The sequence below is a fragment of the Sinocyclocheilus rhinocerous genome, unplaced genomic scaffold (assembly GCF_001515625.1).
Source record: "Sinocyclocheilus rhinocerous isolate Xijiao unplaced genomic scaffold, SAMN03320098_v1.1 scaffold138, whole genome shotgun sequence".
Lineage (NCBI taxonomy): Eukaryota > Metazoa > Chordata > Actinopteri > Cypriniformes > Cyprinidae > Sinocyclocheilus > Sinocyclocheilus rhinocerous.
In genome coordinates, this window is record NW_015635519.1 from 11674 (window position 1) to 31903 (window position 20230).

Here is a 20230-nt window from a genome sequence, read left to right on the forward strand (position 1 = left end):
TTTTTTTTTTTTTTTTAATTGAACAGTTTATTGAACCTTCAGACAATATACTAAAAAAAAAGTTTGCTTATGTGTTTTTTTTAATCATATTTGATGCATCAGGCTTTTATGGCTCTAGTAAACTCTTAAACTAGTATGGTATAGTAAATTCTTAAACTAATATGGTATAGTAAATTCTTAAACTTGTGTGATGCAGTATAGGACAATTGGAAGCTCATACTCAAGGAGAAAAAAAAATACTTCAGTTTTATTCAGAGGCCCAAACTGACAAAAAATATGCAATTTTGGTGCAGTTGCTGATTTTTTGTCCAAAAAGTAAGATAAAAATCTGACTGATTATAATGTGAATCAATGAGGTGTTTATTACAGTATAACATAATACTTACAGTACATAAAATTCATATAAATATCAGTTGTTACCAATAATATGGCTTAGTAAGATGGTATTTAAATGCTTTTTTGATCATAGCTCTGTAGTTGTTATTGTGGGGACTAGACATATAATGCAATTGAATACAGTGAAGATTGAGAAATGCACAAACAAACATTCCTTAAAAGCCCTCGAATTTAACCTGATTTTACTTTAAAAATAAAAATGCATAGATAGCCAAGTTGCTTCAGTGCCATAAGTGTTCATCTTAAACATATTAACAATATTATTGAACAATAATACTAAATAATCTTTTTTTTATATATTTTAAAAAATGCAGAAAGTTTTCTGTTCCAGTTTATGGGTGGGGTTAGAAGATAAAAGTATGATCTTCTCAAAATGAAAAGAGTCCTTGTAAGCCACATATGGACATATACTGTACATGTATGCATTCACACACACACTCACACACTGACAGTAGCATGATCTTTCTTTCTGTCATCAGATATCCCCGCAGCGCTGGCTGGATCAGGCCTGTTCTCTGAGGACGTCAGCGGAGGATTTGTGGTTCACTGGCTGAATAATAAAGATCTGAGCTTCACCACCTCCATGGACCTGTTCATGGAGCAGCTGCGCAAACTTTCTGAGCAACACCTGGAGCAAGCCACTGAAGACTTTGAGCAGGAGGGGGCAGCCAAGTTTGACTTCGGTATTACCTTATGTTAGCATATAGATTAGACTTAAAGGGATAGTTCACCAAAAAATGAAGATTTTGTCATTAATTACTCTCATGGACCCTCATGTCCTTCCAAACTTGTAAGACATTCGTTCATCTTCGGAACACAAATTATGATATTTTTGATGAAATCCGAGAGCTCTCTGACCCTGCATAGACAGCAATGCAACTTAAAGGGGTCATATGATGCGATTTCAATTTTTCTTTTCTCTTTGAAGTCGTTGATAAAGCGAAACTACTTTGTTTGGCCTTCCAAAAGAGGACGATATCCGCTTCGTCATGCCTAGAGCTGATCCGTGCTGGTCGCTGAGGAAATACATCAACTTTGCGCGGTGGATCGCCGGATCGGCTTTCACCGTGGATGAAGCGGGGTTGTCACATGTGGTTGCCGCGAGCCCGCCGGACGCTCCTTCGTCAAATCCGCCGGCCGCGCCGTTCTCAAGCCCACCGGCCGTTCCTCACTCTAGCCGCCGGCCTCCACTCACTCTAGGCCGCCGCCGCGTGTGACGCTGTGTTTCGTTGTGAAAGCGAAAATACTTTGTTTGGCCTTCCAAAAGAGGACACGACTAGAAATCAGTGGTTAAGTTGTATTTACAGCACTGTTCCAGAACACTTCAACCCAAATATTCAGATGTGTGCAGCGCATTTTATGGAGGACTGTTTCCTGATCCTGGTAGAGTAGACTACAATGCCGGCTGTTCTGACTCACAGACTGTAAGTACGTTTTTTTATATTTAAAGAATTTGCCACTGATGATTCAAACGCGAGTTTTGGGCAATGTAGAGTAGCGCTTGTAGAGGAGCGATTTCTCCGATCACAAATGCAGACATGGTTTTATGTTACGCTCCGGCCTGACAGGGCATCACAGTATGGTAATCGACGTGTTTCAGAAAGGCGGGGCATAGAGGAGAAACAATAATGTACAGTATGTGGAAAATAATGTTTTTTGAACCTTAAACTGCATAAACACATTTCATTACACCAAATACACAAAATAATGTTCTTTTTAGCAACATCATATGACCCCTTTAAATGTTTCCAAGGCTCAGAAACGTAGCAAGGACTTCGATAAAATAGTCCATGTGACATCAGTGGTTCAAGCGTAATTTTATGAAGCTACGAGAATACTTTTTGTGCGCAAAGAAAACAAAAATAACAACTTTATTCAACAATTCTTCTCCTCCAAATCATGTATTCTGCCATTATGGAGAGTACCATGAGACATGCGCATTGCTTTCCTCTGCACGTAAACATGGCTCAGCGCATGCGTGTTCTACGTCAGCAGCATCATGCGCATACATTGTTTACGTGCAGAGGTACTCTCGATAATGGCGGAAGGCGTGAGTTGAAGGAGAAGAATTGTTGGATAAAGTTGTTATTTTTGTTTTCTTTTTGGGCACAAAAAGTATTCTCGTAGCTACGTAAAATTACGGTTGAACCACTAATGTCACATGGACTATTTTACCAATGTCCTTACTACCTTTCTGGGCCTGGGAACATTTCAGTTGCATTGCTGTCTATGCAGGGTCAGAGAGCTCTCAGATTTCATCAGAATTATCTTAATTTTTGTTCTGAAGATGAATGAAGGTCTTACAGATTTGGAATGACATGAGGGTGAGTCATTTAAGAATTTTCATTTTTGGGTAAACTATCCCTTTAAAGCTGACAGAAACATGGGCTAAAAGCTGCAAAGAAGGCTTCATGGGTTTTTTTAATTGGGGCATTATTGTTTCTTTAGGATTTTTTGCTGCATATTTACAGTATATTGTATAATGTGCTCTTTGATGGGGATTTTTTAGATCTGGATGAGATGTCTGATAAGGGCTCTTCAGAGCATGAGGAGGGAGATCAGGAGGGCAGCACCAAGGCCTCTTCTCCTGGTTCGAGCAGCAGTGCTCCTCTACCCTCTGTTTTGCTGGATCGGAAACTGGAGACTCTTATCCTGGAGTGGAACAAAAGTCCAGACATGCTCTTCACTATTCACCCACACGATGGATCCTTCCTCGTCTGGCACATCAGATACCTGGATGAGTTTATACCTGGCATCTTTAGACAGGTTCAGGTAAGATACTCATTCAGAAATCATGGTAATGACAAGTAATACATCATTATAGTTTTGAGGTATGGTGTTATGTTCAGAAATATTGGCAAGCCTATGCTCGATAATTGTTGGCAGCAGCCATTGAAAACTTATGCTAATACACGAATACATTTACGCTACTAATTACCCAGATAAACAAATAAAATTCATTTGTTTTCTCCTTCAGGTGTCATTCTCCTCTCGTATCCCGGTAGCGTTCCCCACAGGCGATGCTAACTCCCTCAGTAAGAACATCATGATGTACGCTTGTACGTTTATGGACCAAGACAACTGCAGCGCTCTGGAGGATAAGAGAAGCGAGCGGCGGGTTCCTCAAAGTGCATCTGCGTCCGCTGGGCTCAGTGCTCTTGGACACTCTCTTGCTGCTGTCATCGGCGCTGCCGTCATGATGGTTTCCAAACACGTGGATGGCTCACTCAACCAATGGGCTGTGACCTTTGCTGAGAAGTCTGCCTTTTCGAACGTCCTCACAGTTTCACACAAGTTCCGTTACTGCGGACACCGTTTCCATCTCAATGATTTGGCTTGTCACACGGTCCTTCCCTTGCTGCTGACATCATCTCATCACAATGCACTGTTGACTCCTCCCTCTGGATCTGGAAGCGTTGACGGAGATCAGATTGGGGGTGTGGCTCTACAACCCACCAGGCCAACGAGAGGCATTCCCCGTAAACAACTGCGAAATGCAGCCACGCGTACGTTCCACGACCCCAATGCGATCTACAGTGAGCTGATCCTCTGGAGAGTCGATCACATTGGCCCACTCTCCTGCACAGGGGGCGTGTCGGAGCTAGCACGAATCAACTCGCTGCACACATCTGCATTCTCCAACGTGGCCTGGCTGCCAACACTCATCCCTAGCTCAGTGCTTGGTGAGTTTAACACCACAGTCCATACCATATCCATACCTGGCATATAATACATTGTTATTGGATAATATAGGTAGCGCAATTTAAACAAACCCTGTATTTTGATACATACCTGCACTATTACTTTGCTATGAGACGATGAGAGCTGTCACTTTTTGACTGATGAATTCTAAAGCAGAACACCCTAACAATGTCCTTGCAGCCATCCAGAACAATCTTGTAACTGCTTAGTAGCACCCTAACATCCACACAGAATCACCCAAGCAATTCCCTTACAACTGTCCAGGACCTTATGAACATCCTAGAAACACCCTAGGAACCACCCAGAGCATCATAGAAATTACCTATCAATGAATTATCCACCAGCCAGTAAAATGCCTAGCAATGCCCTAATCAAGCAGGGCTGGTCAAGTTAACGCATTAACGCATTGATTAATTAACGCCAACAATTATTTTATTGCGCATAAACGCAGTTTATTATTATTATTATTATGAAAGTCATTGCTCACTGGCTCTGAATGTGCTCGTAATCACGACTTCATAAGTGGGAAACAGGAAGTTTCCGATAGCATGTGAAGACAGCAGAGAAGCGCTCTCGCTCAGCACAGTGGAGTGCATCGTTTTGTTAACTTTGTGGTTTATTATTTTGAGTCGTTTGGGACACGGTAACACACACGGCCCTCTCACAATATATATACGCAATCGTGCTGCACGTACCAGAAGTTCCGCGCTCTGGCACGGTTAGCGCTCACACTACATGCGTACCGCGCCCGAGCCCAACTCTGGCCCACCTCTTCCAACAGAGCCAGGGACGGCTAAACGAACAGCACCTGAGCGATCACACTAGTCAAACGAAATGGGCTTTCGGGGTCAAACGCGCTCGGGCACGGTTAAGATTGCCCGCACTCGCCAATCAAGTGTTGTCCCGCGATGTGCAGGTCTCTACTCGGAAGGTGCCTGTTATAATGTTATGATCAAGGCTCTGGACTCTGAGCATAACTAGTTTTTCTATAAAAATTATATAAAACTATAAAGTATTTTCTATAAAAATGTTAATGCCCTGGCAGTGGCAAATAGCTTTGGTTTTCTATTTAATTTTATTACATTAATGTTATAAGTTGAGATTTACAATAAATATTTTAACTGCTACTATGTAAATGGAATACTGCTGTAAAAAACAACACTTTATTGGTTGAAAGGGTCACGAGGAGTTTGTGTTGCATATATAAATATATATATATATAATAGACGCATATATTTTTTCCCCCTGTTTTTTTTCTGTGCGCAACTGTTTAACTGTTGGGAATAAAAAAAATAGTTGGCAAAGCTGTTACACTCGCTTCATCCACCAACGTGTGATTGGGATAGTCAACATTACAAAAGACGGTCACCAGTCGTCAGCTCCAGTGGCGCAGATAGTAAAACGCGTGTCATCCACCTTTTGACGCGATCGACCCGGGTTCGAATCTGCCTTTTGGCTAACTTTTTTTCTCCCTTTTCTCTGTATCTGACCAAGATCTTCTGTGCTCTAAGTCACTCACGAATCTTTTGACAGTTCAATAATCTCTATTTGCTTTTTGCAAAATATTGTTTGTTTTGATGCCTTTTGCAAGACATTGCATTGTTTAAAAAAAATCGTTGGCAAAGGCTATTATGTTAACTTCATCCACCAACGTGTGATTGGGATAGTCAACATTACAAAAGACGGTCACCAGTCGTCAGCTCCAGTGGCGCAGATAGTAAAACGCGTGTCATCCACCTTTTGACGCGATCGACCCGGGTTCGAATCTGCCTTTTGGCTAACTTTTTTTCTCCCTTTTCAAATTTCAAATCACATCAGAAAAGCATTTATTTTTTAATAAAAATGAAGGAAATAATCAAAAAGTTGAAAAAGTATCGGGTAGGTGTAGGGAGGGCTTTTGTCCCAATAAGGTGGCATCCATTTAATCATTTGAATCAAAATTAAAATTTACATTCAATAAGTTTAAGTAATGAAAATTAAACAAATTTTATTTTTTGGAAAATAAAGGTCATTTAATATTACAATTAAAACATTGAAGAAATATTGAATGCTTATTCCTTAAAAATAAGGTTTTAATAATTTTAGTAGTAGCATTACTGCAGCCTATTACGTACATTCTACTGAACAATAGTAATATATTTCTGTCGTAATGCCTTGAAGTTAAACCGAACTTTTATTTTGACGGGTTGCCGTGAATACCTTTACATTTCTGTGTGTATATGATATGAGGATAGTTTTACTCAAATGAAACGGTCAAATGCTCATGAAGTGACTCTCAGAGCAGTTCTGGAGATGTTGTTCATGTATTTATGTCCTCATTTAGTGAGATGGCAGACGCTAAAATCACTGCAAGCGCGCTTCAGTACAAGTAGTAAACAAAACGCGTCTGTGCCATTCATTAACACAGAGACATGCAGAATTCATATTTAAATAGTAGTTTTGCGGCTTAATATTTAAAAATACTAGTGGGAGTGCGCGCACGTGTGTGTGTGTGCATTGGGACTGAAGAGCGCGACCGTAATGAAGAGACCGAAATGACATGCCGTCGTGTAAATAAGATAAATAACATAAGGCTATTTAGTTTGTTTAATAAAAGAACAAGGTATAGACCCGTTCTATCGGAAAGGTAACTTTAAATGACTTCTGTTGTTTACGCTGCTTCCACACAGATCTAATATAAACATATGATTTCTTTCATTGCTGTTTACGTTCACAGACATACGACTGTTTTTGTAACTCATGTGTGTTTTTAATATAAACTTGCATGTGTTTGACAGTTTAACCGCAATAAGACATGAAAGAGAACTTAGTTCAGTACTCACTAGGGATGGGCATTTCAAGCAAAAATAATATTCGAAGACCGCTGGGAATTATTAGATTATTATTCGAAAATCGCACCCTTTCCCCACATGCATGCACGCAGGTATAGGCTACACACCCATAAACAGAGAGAGAGAGGGAGTGAGACCATTCACGCTTTCAATCTGCATGATAACAAACGGTTTAATTCATTAGGGGATAGGCTATCTTAACTCAAGCCATATACACATTGTAACATGCTGAAACATATTATTATAAAAAACATAACCGAATGATGGCACTTGTTAACATAACAGTCGGACAATTAGCATAAATCAACTGCTCATAAGGCTAGGACATTTCCATTTAAAAAAATGGAACCCCTAAAGGGAATAAATACGAGATAGGAGGAAAAAATATATTTCAATACTTTCTCTCGCAATTATAACATTGGGTAATTATACTGTATATAAATTGCAAGAATCAGGGAGCCGTTATTAATACGTGGGGCATTGAAATCGCTTTTGAATGTGCGCTTGCTTTTTACTTTCACTTTCTAGATTCACAATCACACATGCTCTGTGTATACTACAGAGCGGCAGTACTTTCTTACCACACATTTTACAAGATTAACATGTTTGTCAGTGTTGCTCAGAATTTGCAAATCATTTGCCATCATCCTATCAGTCATCTCTCCTTACTCTGTTTATGGGGTAAGTGAACTTTTATGTACTATAATGTAACAAGCTACCGCTAGCAAGCGGCTAACCATGTGCCTTTAGTGGCTCCGTAGAACACGTTATTCGTTTTCCGTCCCTTCCCGAATACAGATTCAGCACACCTCTAACCCAGTCGGGGGTGTTTGTGGTCCGCACCGAACCAAGTTACTGTAACAGTTATATGCCATGCAGGTCTACAGTGTGGGTGTAGACAAAGTTTTCTTCTGTTGTCTTTTATAGCATTTAGGTGAGTTATTGGCAGCGCCACCCTCTGCTTACATACACCACCTCATCAGCACCGAAAACATGGGGAAATTTTTTTAGACAATAATCACACAACCTCGATATTCTATAATTAAATCAACTAATTGAATATTCGAAAATCGTGACCCATCCCTAGTACTCATATGCCCTGTGATAGCTGCTTTCTGTGCACGTGCTTAGGATGGTTGCGCTCAGAAAATCGTATTTCAGAAGCAGAGCCCTATTCTGGAAAAGGTATGAAAAGTGTATTTCTGCTTCTACTCAAAATAGACATTTTCAAAATAATATAAATGATCTGTGGGGTATTTTGAGCTGAAAATTCACAGACCCAATCTGGGGACACCTGAGACTTATATTACATATTGTAAAAAGGGGTATAATAGGTCATCTGTAAGTTATTACTATGTCTGGCTTCTTAAAAATGTTTTGTGTTTGTGTCAGGAACGTACTGTAACTCCGCAAGTGCGTGCTTTGTGGCATCTGATGGTAAAAACCTGCATCTGTATCAGGCTGTGGTGGATGCCCGCAAACTGCTGGATGAACTCTCTGACCCAGAGACCTCTGTAAGAGCTTTTCAAAGTAGATTTGATACAAAATAATGTCCTTATCTGTCAATTAACGTATGGCAAATGTCATTAGAGTTGACCTGATTGTTGATCTCTGATGGTTGCTTTTATGTTCAGAAACTGGTGGGTGAAGTATTCAACATTGTGAGTCAGCAGTCCACTGCCCGACCCGGCTGCATCATAGAGCTGGATGTCATTACTAAACAGGTGGGTTCTGTTTGTGTACACATGCAAGTTTGTGTTTGATTAACATTGTTGCAATTAAAAAAAATATGTTTTGTGTAATTCCGCATGTACTGTATGTTTGTGTCTTTCAGTGTGGCTCAAACACACAGCTGCTTCACGTATTCCAGGAGGATTTTATTTTAGGTTACAAACCACATGAAGACATTCCAGATTTCAACATTAACAGTGTTCCCTCTGGGGAAGGTACAAAAACCTTTTCTTTCCTTTGAAGTATGGTTTAGACCGTTTTTACAGAACATTACACATTTTTTTTGTCTTTGTTTCTAGAGTACCAGCCCCCTTCTTTCTCAGAAAAGTTCTACCTGGTGGTGATCGAGAAGGATGCAAATCGGAACTCAGTGTTACAGATGTGGCATCTTCATTTGCGCTCGGTGCAGGCGTGTGTGGGTGCGTATGGTGTGGGTTATTTGTGAAATGATGACAGCTGTCGGCAGACAGCTTTATGAGAAGAAATTGTGAGGGGAGTCTCATGAATGGAAAGCTGATATTTCCTCTAATGACTAATTCTTTTTTCAGGGATGGAAATTATTTAGAAGGAAATTATGCCCTAATTTACCCATTGGGCATCAATAATGTACATCTGCACTGTGTATTGTACTGTCTATATATTTCTGTTGATATCTGTTTCTGTCTCTCTCTGTCTCTGTCTGAGATTAATTTAATATAATTAGTGTCATAATTGATTACTGTTACATTTGACTGGCTTGCTAATCCTTGCAGAAGAGCCAGTAAATGACCACGTGTTCCAGAACCAGCTGACGGTTCGTTTGAGTCAGAACTATGGTGACTCATCTCCTGACACCACTCCAGGTCATAGTCCGCTGCCTCGCTCCTCCTCTTCCGCCAACCTGCAGTCAGCCAGCAAACTCATCCTGAGCTCTAAACTGGTCTACAGTCAGCGGTTAGAACTTCCACCAGGGGTGGAGCTAATCAGAGCCACACCCTCTGCCGGTATGATCATATATTTATACATGCATTGTTACAGACTAGAATTGCCCCATTAATTGCTTCATAGCATTAATATAAGCTATACATGTTAGCTTTTAAAGGGATAGTTCACCCAAAAATGAAAATTCTGTCATTAATTACTCACCCTCATGTCGTTCCAAACCCATTCGGAACACAAATTAAGATATTTTTAATGAAATCCAAGAGCTTTCTGATCCTGCATAGACAGCAACGGAACTACCATGTTCAAGGCCCAGAAAGGTAGTAAGGACATCGTTAAAATGGTCCATGTGACCTCAGTGGTTCAACCTTAATTTTATGAAGCTACGAGAATACTTTTTTTGCGCAAAGAAAACTTTATTCAACAATTTCTTCTCTTCTGTGTCAGTCTTCGACACACGTTCACAAGAGTACCATGACGCATGTGTGGTGCTGCTGACACAGGAGTCAGCGTGCTGACATAGAACCCAGATGTGCTGCACCTTCTTTGCAAGCAGAGGAATGTACACGCATGCACTGTGATACTCTCGTGAACATATTTTAACAATGTCCTTACTACCTTTCTGGATTTCGGATTTCATCAAAAATATCTTAATTTGTGTTCCAAAGATGAAGTAAGGTCTTACAGGTTTGGAACGACATGGGGGTAAGTAATTAATGACAGGATTTTTTATTTTTGGGTGAACTATCCCTTTAAGATAAGTAACATAAGATCAGTTCTGTGTGGTTATACTTGGGTCATTGGGCTGTTAATAAAATATAATCTTCCTGATATTCACGATGCACTACTATAAACTACTGTGCACCAAGATTTTAGTTTACTGATGTCATTGTAGAAATACCCAACTCAGAAATGTATGATAATATGGGGCTTATTAAAGTAAAGTGAAACCCTTATCTAGAATGAAAGCATTTGTCACTGTAGCCACATTCACATGGACACTAACAATCTGTTTGTAATCGGACTAGCTGCCTAGTCATGGTCTCTGACTTAATGGTCAAATAAAAATGTGTTCTAATCACTGAAGTATTCATAATACTGGATAGTTTTATATTGACAATGAAATATCATCTCATATTTGCCTTGTATGGCATATGAAGTCATTTGTGGGTGTGTATGTGGATGGTTTGTGTTCTGCTGTAAATGCACCATGTGCTTGTGTAGGTGATAAAAATATTGGGTGTTCTTTTCAAAGGTCACTTGAGCTCCTCATCTATCTACCCTGTGTGTTTGGCTCCATACTTGATTGTGACCACCTGTTCTGATGGACGCGTCAGGTTCTGGCACTGTAGGGTGGACATGGACTTATCAGCGCCACACCCTGAAGAGACACGTTCATATCGGTGGGAGCACTGGAGACTCTTGAAAGAGGAAGAGGACAACGACAGCTCTGTGAGTGTTGCGGGTCGACCCGTTGCGGTCAGCTGCTCCTACACTGGAAGACTTGCTGTGTCGTTCAAACAGATGTCGCCTGAGAACGAAGGTGGCATGCTTCAGGACTTCTCCATGCTTGTATCGATCTACGAGTGTGAGTCGACGGGTGGCTCAGAGTGGGTCCTGGAACAGACGATTCACCTTGACGATTTTAGCAAACCTGCGAAGACGCTACATCCGTGTGTTAGTGTTGATAGCAATTTGGTTGTCTATAGCAAGTCAGATTTGTTTGTAACCAAAGACAGCCCCAATATCAAACGCTTTGTGCACCTAGACTGGCTGTCTAAAGAAGATGGGTCGCACATCCTGACGGTCGGGGTTGGATCCAACATCCTTATGTATGGACGCATCTCAGGGGTTGTCACAGAGCAGACAGGAGTGAAGGATGGCATGGCAGTCACCCTGCCTCTAGGGGGCAGTATAAAGCAGGGAATTCGCTCTCGTTGGGTGCTGCTTAGGTCCGTAAACCTCGTCTCTTCCGTGGACGGTACCCCATCCCTGCCGGTGTCCCTATCCTGGGTGCGTGATGGCATCCTGGTGGTGGGCATGGATTGTGAGATGCATGTTTATGCGCAGTGGAGGCAGGATGAAAAACCGGGTGACTCTGATGACAACAGCATCTCATCCCCAGAAGGCGTTGGAGGTCGCACAATGTCCGTTTCAAATGAGGGCAGAGCGGGATCTAAGAGTGTCTTTGAGGGCAGTGCGGGAATTGATGATGCGTTCCGCCCCCCAGCAGTGATTCAAGATGGCGGTTTGTTTGAGGCGGCCCATTCATTGTCGCCCACTCTTCCGCAGTACCATCCAACACAGCTTCTAGAGCTTATGGACCTTGGAAGGGTACGTCGTGCCAAGGCCATTTTGGCACACCTGGTCAAGTGCATTGCTGGAGAAGTTGCAGTGGTGAGGGACGTAGAAGCAGGTGAGGGTGGCGCCAGGAGGCACCTATCCCGAACCATCAGCGTGACGGGTAGCACGGCAAAAGACATTATCGTTGCTGGCCGAGATGGTGGGCGAGATTACACCGAAATCAATTCCATACCTCCACTTCCGCTATACGCCCTGCTGTCTGCGGACCAGGACACCTCTTACAAGACGGGAGAGGAAGTGGGAAAAGCTGGAAAAGGGGCAGAACGTGAGACACAGAAACAACCAGAGGATCAGTACACTGATCTGTTTCAGGTGCAGGCTGTCACCACCGACGATTTTGTGAGCTTTGCTGCAGAGAAACCAGAGAAGAAGTCTCGTGTGATTAACCTATCACAGTACGGCCCCACGTACTTTGGCCCTGAACACGCACAGGTGCTGTCTTCACATCTTATGCACTCCAGCCTGCCAGGTCTCACACGCCTTGAGCAGATGTTCCTTGTGGCTCTTGCCGATACTGTGGCGACCACTAGTGCAGAAGTAGCAGGACCCACAGATAAACAGTACACTGGTGAGTTTACTTCTCATGCAAACTTTAAAACCGAAGTGTGTAATTTCTGCACCACTAGTGTCACCAAACGGAATTACTGTTTTACAGGTTTCCCAAACACTCCCCCCCATTTCTCATTGCTCAAAAAAATGTATCCTGCCTCAAAGTCATTGGGCCATTGAGCCAGTTTGTTTTTTTTCTGGATGCTCAATTGTGCCAAAATCATTCTATAAAAATCTTCTTTAATAAAATTTAATAAATAATTAAAAGCTTATTTGTTAAAATAATGAAAGAAAACATTTTATTTAACTTTTTTTTAGCATTTTAAACTAGTTCAAAATGCATTTTATTATCTTTAGTACATTAGTACATATCAACAGCTCAACGTTCGACATACTGTCACAGACATAGTCACATGATCAAAATGAATAGAGGAAAAGGGCACAGAACAAAAAAAGACAAAGAGAAAAAGAATGATTGCATTAAAATAAAGTGAACAAACAGAGATTGTTCAGCTTAAACTATCTTTTTTTTTTTCACTGTTAAGTCATGAAGTCATTTAACATTTAACGTTGTTGCTTGAGAGGGCAAAGTGATTAACCATAATATCAGTTCTTTTCCGATTATCTCTCAGATAATTATCACTCAGAAAATAAAATTGTTGCGGGATGTTTGTAAAAGGGGCGTTCTGTTTACTTTCGAGAGAAACTGATGAGATTGCTTGCAGAGATGCAAACTATACCTTTTGCCGAAAATCGTCGTTTTGAATTCTTAATAGTTGCTACTTCATACATCAGTACAAAAAAAGTGCTGATTTTTAATGTTTTTAATTTTTATACAACCAAAAGCAAAACACGTTAAAAGGACTACATTAGGGAGTGGAAACAGCAAATGAGCCAGGGAGTGATCCTCTGCTGCAATCTACTGGTTATAGGGGGAATGTCATGTCATTTTATTTATTAAAAGTGGTTCCAACAGGTGGCAGAAATCTTCCACTTAAGCATTGCACATGTTCCATGCTTTATCTCTATGAATTTGAGACAAATAAATCAAAAATACTATTAAAAAAGAGTATACGGGGGGGCAACACTGATCTTGCATACCCCTCAGCAAATGTGCAGTTGCACCCCTGAATATACAAGAGTATCTTGTGAGCGTGATACACTTCTTGTGTTGGCTAACTGTCTAGTATGTCATTGGTGTTAACCGAGTACATGAAAAGAGAACCATAATAAAACGGTTTTTGTTATAACCTTGGTATTATTATTTATTGTCAACATTAAACATATCAGGCTTTATCCATGTTACCTATAGCTCACATCTTTTTTATTTAGTCTCTTTAGTACTAAACTTTAACACGGTGTTCCAGTGCTTGCTAGTGCCAAAATGCAAGGAGAAAGGTTCAGGGACAGTAGGATAAAAATCATACAGCATGCAAGTGTATATACTGTAGTTCTAATTCACAACATTATATTGCTGATGAACTTCAAAGTTCAATCCTCAATTTCCCAGTAGAGGAAGTTTTTAATTAGTCTCTGAGTTTTGATGGGCTGTGAAATGTTTAATTGGATCAGGTGTGATCAGAGTCATCAGTAGGTGATGCAGATTGTGGTCTGGAATATGTTAAGGATTCGGTGTGCTCTGAACATCAACACTCTTTGATGACAGAGCCATATGTCTGAGAGTTATGAGCATGCTTTTCGAAACCGATGTAGTGGAATTGTCTTGTAGAAAAAGGTTACTAGGGTTTATGGTGTAGTAAATATGTGTTTCTGCAGGTGGAGAGGCTCTAGATGAGTGTGGTCTGCGTTACCTGCTGGCCATGAGGTTGCATACCTGTCTGCTGACATCCCTGCCCCCACTCTACAGGATGCAGCTACTTCATCAGGGTAACACACACTCACTTGCATGCACATATACACACATCACCATATTCATACTCGGTGGTAAGTGGTTCCCTCAGATAAGATGGTGCTAAAGCTTTTCCAACACCAGTAAAGGAATCCGGACCCAGCATTAAAGATGGATGTGGAGCAAATAACCTTTTTGAACTCTTGTTTTGAATATTTATGAACATATGGATATAAGACTTTGGTTTGGTGTATTCTTGGAATTTTTTTTTTTTTTTTACGGTTTGTTGTGAAAAATGTATTTAGAAAGGGGGAAAAAAAATAAATTATACTATTGGGATAACAAACATCTGAATGTGATACAATTTAAAAGTAAAATGCAAATTGTTCTTACTCTATATTACTCTAACTTTGCTATATTGTTTGGGCATTACAAACTGTAGTTTGGGATAATTTGATTTGATGTTTAGAAATCACTCTGTGAAGAATGAAATGGTTACAGTGTGAGATTGTCTAATATGTTAAATATTTATTTCATCTCACATGTTAAAACGTTTATTTTGACAGCCCTAAAAACACAGCTTGGGCTTTATTGTTGTCAAACAGGTTTCAATTCTGAAGTTTGTGTGTGTATGTGTTTATTGCTGACATTTAAATGTGTGTGTGTGTGTGTGTGTGCGCGCGCGCGCGATTGTGCTACATTGTGGGGACCAAATGTTTCCCCCCTTGCAGGAAAAAAAATATATTAAAAATAGTAAATGATGTTTATCTGAAAGTGTGACAATGCAAACAGGTTTCCTGTAAGGGGTAGGTTTACGGTTAGGGGATAGAAAATATAATTTGGTCAGTATAAAAGTAATAGAAGTCTATGGAAAATCCCCACAATTCACAGAAACCTAACGTACGTGTGTGTGTGTGTGTGTGTTAATTTTCTTGCTTGCTTGCCCTGAGTGCTGCATTCATTTGTTGTTATAAAGGAGTGAAAGCCTCATGTATATTTCTGGTCTTGGTGTGAATCGGCCTTTATACTGTGTTTATGTGTCCAGGTGTGTCCACATGTCACTTTGCATGGGTGTTCCATTCAGAAGCTGAGGAGGAGATGCTGAACATGATTCCTGCCATGCAGAGAGGAGATCCGCAGTGGTCTGAACTCAGGGCGGTGGGTGTCGGCTGGTGGATCAGAAACATTAACACACTGAGGCGGATGGTGGAGAAGGTGAGGCCACTCGAACATACTTGCACACATAGCATTATTTACACAAACTATGTTTGTGGATCAATATTCCTATAGAAACCAGTGGTTCCCAATCCTGTTTCTGGAGGCCCCCCAACCATACACATTTTGTGTATCTCTCTCTCTGTCTTTTTTATATAATTTATGTTTTTTTTTTTAATGTGCAAATAGGTTAGTAACCACTGCTATTAACCAGTAGTGCTCATAAAATCGTAGGAATATTATTGGCTGATAGAAATTTTCCAGAAGCAACAAAGGAAGATTCAGGAACATTTTCCTGAAGGAGAATTTCATTAACCACTATTTAAATATTTTGATTCCGGTCTTCAAAATATTCAGAGTCTGGTGATCTTTTTCATTTTCTGTTTCACTTTCACTCTCCATTAAATTAGATTGATTTATAATTCATTTCAATTTTACTTATGTGCAGTTCAGTTAGTTTCAGTTAAGTTTAGTTTAAATTTTATTCAGTTTCTGATCAGTTCAGTGTCTGCTCCATCTTAAGTTTAGCTTCAGTTCACTTTAATTTATTTAATTTCAGTTCACTTTAATTCAGTTTTGTTCTTTGCATTTCTTTACATTTTCATTTCAGTTGAAATTTCATCAAATTTTAGTTCATTTTAGTTGTTTATTATTATATAATAAGATTTTGTATTCAGTTAATTTTAGATCCGTTCGTTCACATCAAGGACAATAACAATAATATAATTTTAAAAATCATTCTGAGCTATAACAACTCAGAATGATTGCTGGAATCACTTTCAGATCAATTTTATCTAGCTGATGAATGCTAAAAACACTGACAACCAATCACAGTCCATCCTGCTTTAAAAAGCTTGAGCATTTAAAGTGGCATTTAGAATAACCCAAACCTTATCTTCCATTGGTGTAGACGCTAATATAATTACCGTTTTCTTTATAGTTATCGTTCTTGGTGTAATCAGGTCTTTTGAGTACTATGCCAGTCGTGATATTATAGTTCACAAATGAAAACTAAATCTCTGCTCCTTTTTTTGCATTAGGTAGCCAAAGCAGCATTTCAGAGGCATAATGATCCGCTGGATGCGGCTCTCTTCTATCTGGCCATGAAGAAGAAGGCTGTTCTCTGGGGTCTCTTTAGGTGCTTTAAACTTACTGACTTTTATTTATGGATACAGTGTTACCTTCACATAGCTGCATCTCCTATGCAGTGTGCTGTTCCCTTGATGCTGTGTTGCTGTGGGCTCTTAAAATTTCTGTCTGTTTATTTATGTATTGATTTCTGTGTAGGTCTCAACATGATGAGAAGATGACCCAGTTTTTCAGCCATAACTTCAGTGAGGACCGCTGGAGGAAGGCGGCTTTAAAGAACGCCTTCTCTCTCCTGGGCAAACAGCGCTTTGAGCAGTCGGCTGCATTTTTCCTGCTCGCTGGCTCCCTGAAAGATGCCATTGAGGTCTGCACTGTCCTATTTTAACTCTGCTGGAATTCATTCCCAGGAGAATATAGAAAGTGTGTGTTGTTGATCTCTTAGATTTGGAGTCTGCTTAGTTTGGTTAGGTTTGGTTGTGACGTCATAGAGCGTGTGGTCGTCTGTGAAGAGTGGAGTGTGATATAACAGCCCTGAGCGGTTCAGTTTAGTCAAAACATCACAGATAAACTCCCCTGATGGACATATGACAGCTTTAGTTTACCTTGGGCTGGATGTATGACAGCACACAGTCAAAACACAGTGATAACACCACTCGTGAGAGATTACGACAATATAGGTTGGTAAAATGAGATGTGTGGAGCTATATTAGGAAAACAAATTAGCTTTGCTTCTGTTGTAGTCTATTTATTTTTATTTTAAAAATAGACAAATGAAAAGTCAGATATAATTGTGATATTTTACCCCAAAATTCAAAAGAAAATAAGGGGGGAATATATTTTGCAAGAAAATTAAGCCTATTATCAATTTTAAAAAAGTAAAATGTATAATTATTTTTATTATGTTTCATGTTTTCCAATTAAATACTAGTATACTAGTATGTAATGTGTCCAAACCTTTTATATTTGTGTTTTTGAATAACTGTCATTATTTTCAATGTATATTATAATTTTATGGTATTTCTCGTTAGATTCCCACCTATACAGTGGTGTTTTAAAGTAGAAAAATACTTTATAGTATTTTTCCCCATTATGGTAAGGAGAATTTTGGGTTAAAAGATGCCTAATTGTGATTAGGGCTGGGCGATATGGCCAAAAAATTATCAGGATAAAATTTTCCATATTAGTCGATATCGATAATTATCACGATAAATGAAAAATTTTAGTTTCTTTCAAGTTTACAGGCAGATTTTGACTGTATCGTTGCACACAGTGTTTCTCCTGTTTGTCAGCGCTGTTTCATCTGGCTTTAAACTAGTTTAAAGTTAAGAAAACGATATCGCAATCATTATTGTAAATAATTATCGTTATCGTTTTATCGGCCAGCTCTAATTGTGATTAATGTAATTTTGCAATGCAATAAAGTGAAAATAAACTTGATATGATTGGTATATGTTCTTGATAAAGGTCTGTCTCTCTGATAGGTTTGTCTGGAGAAAATGGAGGACATCCAGCTTGCGATGATTGTCGCTCGTCTTTACGAGGCTGATTACGAGAGTTCCTCCACCTGCCAGGCTATCCTGTACGAGAAGGTTCTCGGCTGCAACAGAGATGGAAGCGGGTTCTCCTGTACCAACTGTTTCATCTGGCTTTAAACTAGTTTAAAGTTAAGAAAACGATATCGCAATCATTATCGTAAATAATTATCGTTATCGTTTTATCGGCCAGCTCTAATTGTGATTAATGTAATTTTGCAATGCAATAAAGTGAAAATAAACTTGATATGATTGGTATATGTTCTTGATAAAGGTCTGTCTCTCTGATAGGTTTGTCTGGAGAAAATGGAGGACATCCAGCTTGCGATGATTGTCGCTCGTCTTTACGAGGCTGATTACGAGAGTTCCTCCACCTGCCAGGCTATCCTGTACGAGAAGGTTCTCGGCTGCAACAGAGATGGAAGCGGGTTCTCCTGTACCAAACTGCACCCTGACCCGTTTCTGAGGAGCATTGCGTACTGGATCATGAAGGACTACACCAGAGCCCTGGACACACTGCTGGAGCAGATTTACAAAGAGGATGATAAGAACCCTGGTAAAGAGTCACTGCGTCTCAGCAGCTGATTGACTGCTTTAATAAAACGGCATTATGATAAATACTTAAAATGTTAAAAATAATAATCGCAACATGCACCGCTTAGGAAAGACAACTAGTAATGTAACACCTATCAACTACGGAATAAATTTGTAACTAAATATTTTAATAACAGTGTTTGATACAGAACGTTTCTTTTTTTTTTTTTCAGATGTTCTGGTGAAATCGTGTAATCCTGTCGTCTTTAGTTTCTATAACTACTTGCGAGCACACCCTCTGATTATTCGACGGCATTTTGCCAAGCCCGAAGCATCTGGGGTTGCAGTTGGTCTAACATCAGAATGCAACAGCGCAGACGAAATAAACCTTATAGAGCGGAAACTCTTCTTCACCACCGCTAACGCTCACTTTAAGGTGGGCTGCCCACTCCTGGCCCTTGAGGTGTTATCCAAAATCCCTAAAGTCACTAAGAAAGCGTCTTCTCTGAGTAAGGGCTCTTCTGTGGCCAATGTCAGTGGTGCCCAGCCACAGGAGAACGGAGGAAAGGCTTCAGATCTCAACTGGGGAGCTCTTGCCGTCCCCAGTCAGGCCTGGGGAGCAGACTCCTCTACTGGACTGGACTGGAGTCAACCGATGGTTAAAATGGAAGATGAAGGTCTACAGATGGACTGGGGTTTTGATAAGGAAGAAGATGAGGATGAAGAGGGTGGGCTGACCATGAAGAAGCCGGAGGTGGAGGATGAGGAGGCTAAAAAGCCATCCAAATCGGCAGCCCTGCAGCATGAAGACTCAACGTGTGAGTCTGAGGTGGATGTGATCGCCGAACAGCTGAAGTTCCGAGCCTGTTTGAAGATCCTCATGACGGAGCTGCGGACACTGGCAACAGGATATGAGGTGGATGGTGGCAAACTGCGATTTCAGCTCTACAACTGGCTGGAGAAAGAAATCGAGGCCATGCACCACATCTGCAACTATAAGGTTGGTGCTCACCATCTCATTGCAAGATGTCAATCTCAGATTGAGCCTTGATTGGGATTTTGATAAACCAAAAAATTATTTTTCAGAGAAGAACCACTATATCCCATGAGATGATCTCGATATTGTTTAGCATTTTGACAGTGATCAATGTTTAGTGTATCTTAATATTACAAATATACAAGAAATAAAGTCACATCGTATATTTTCTAAATTAATGTTAGATCTTCTTGTGAATGGTTGATCTATGCAGATGTTTCATTTTGATAATGATTAATCTAAATATCATAACTGGACCTTCCAGTGAAAACGACTCTGGTGACGAATGCAGGACTTCTCCAATCATTTAGTCCACTTATACATATACAAAGATAGAACCAAGTCCATGCTTTACATTTTATTTTTATTTTTGTGATAATTTGTTACACTCGGAGATACATTATAATACAAAAGAAAAGATCTGTTGCTACTTCAGTTTCATTGCGACTTTAATATATATATATATATATATATATATATA

The 20230-nt window shown here is 40.0% G+C and overlaps 1 protein-coding gene across 1 annotated transcript in view; it reads left to right on the forward strand.

Annotated features, from left to right (window-relative positions):
* LOC107746935 (dmX-like protein 2) overlaps positions 1-20230 on the forward strand; it is a 46757-nt gene that overhangs the window by 4905 nt on the left and 21622 nt on the right. Inside the window, exons 4-19 of the mRNA XM_016561288.1 lie at positions 876-1079; positions 2906-3168; positions 3374-4079; positions 8322-8443; positions 8564-8653; positions 8764-8875; positions 8960-9079; positions 9413-9643; positions 10837-12513; positions 14271-14381; positions 15389-15558; positions 16599-16696; positions 16846-17011; positions 18129-18277; positions 18620-18735; positions 18947-19713. Of these exons, the coding sequence (XP_016416774.1) occupies positions 876-1079; positions 2906-3168; positions 3374-4079; positions 8322-8443; positions 8564-8653; positions 8764-8875; positions 8960-9079; positions 9413-9643; positions 10837-12513; positions 14271-14381; positions 15389-15558; positions 16599-16696; positions 16846-17011; positions 18129-18277; positions 18620-18735; positions 18947-19713 (5102 nt within the window). The remainder of the gene's footprint in view (positions 1-875; positions 1080-2905; positions 3169-3373; positions 4080-8321; positions 8444-8563; positions 8654-8763; positions 8876-8959; positions 9080-9412; positions 9644-10836; positions 12514-14270; positions 14382-15388; positions 15559-16598; positions 16697-16845; positions 17012-18128; positions 18278-18619; positions 18736-18946; positions 19714-20230) is intronic.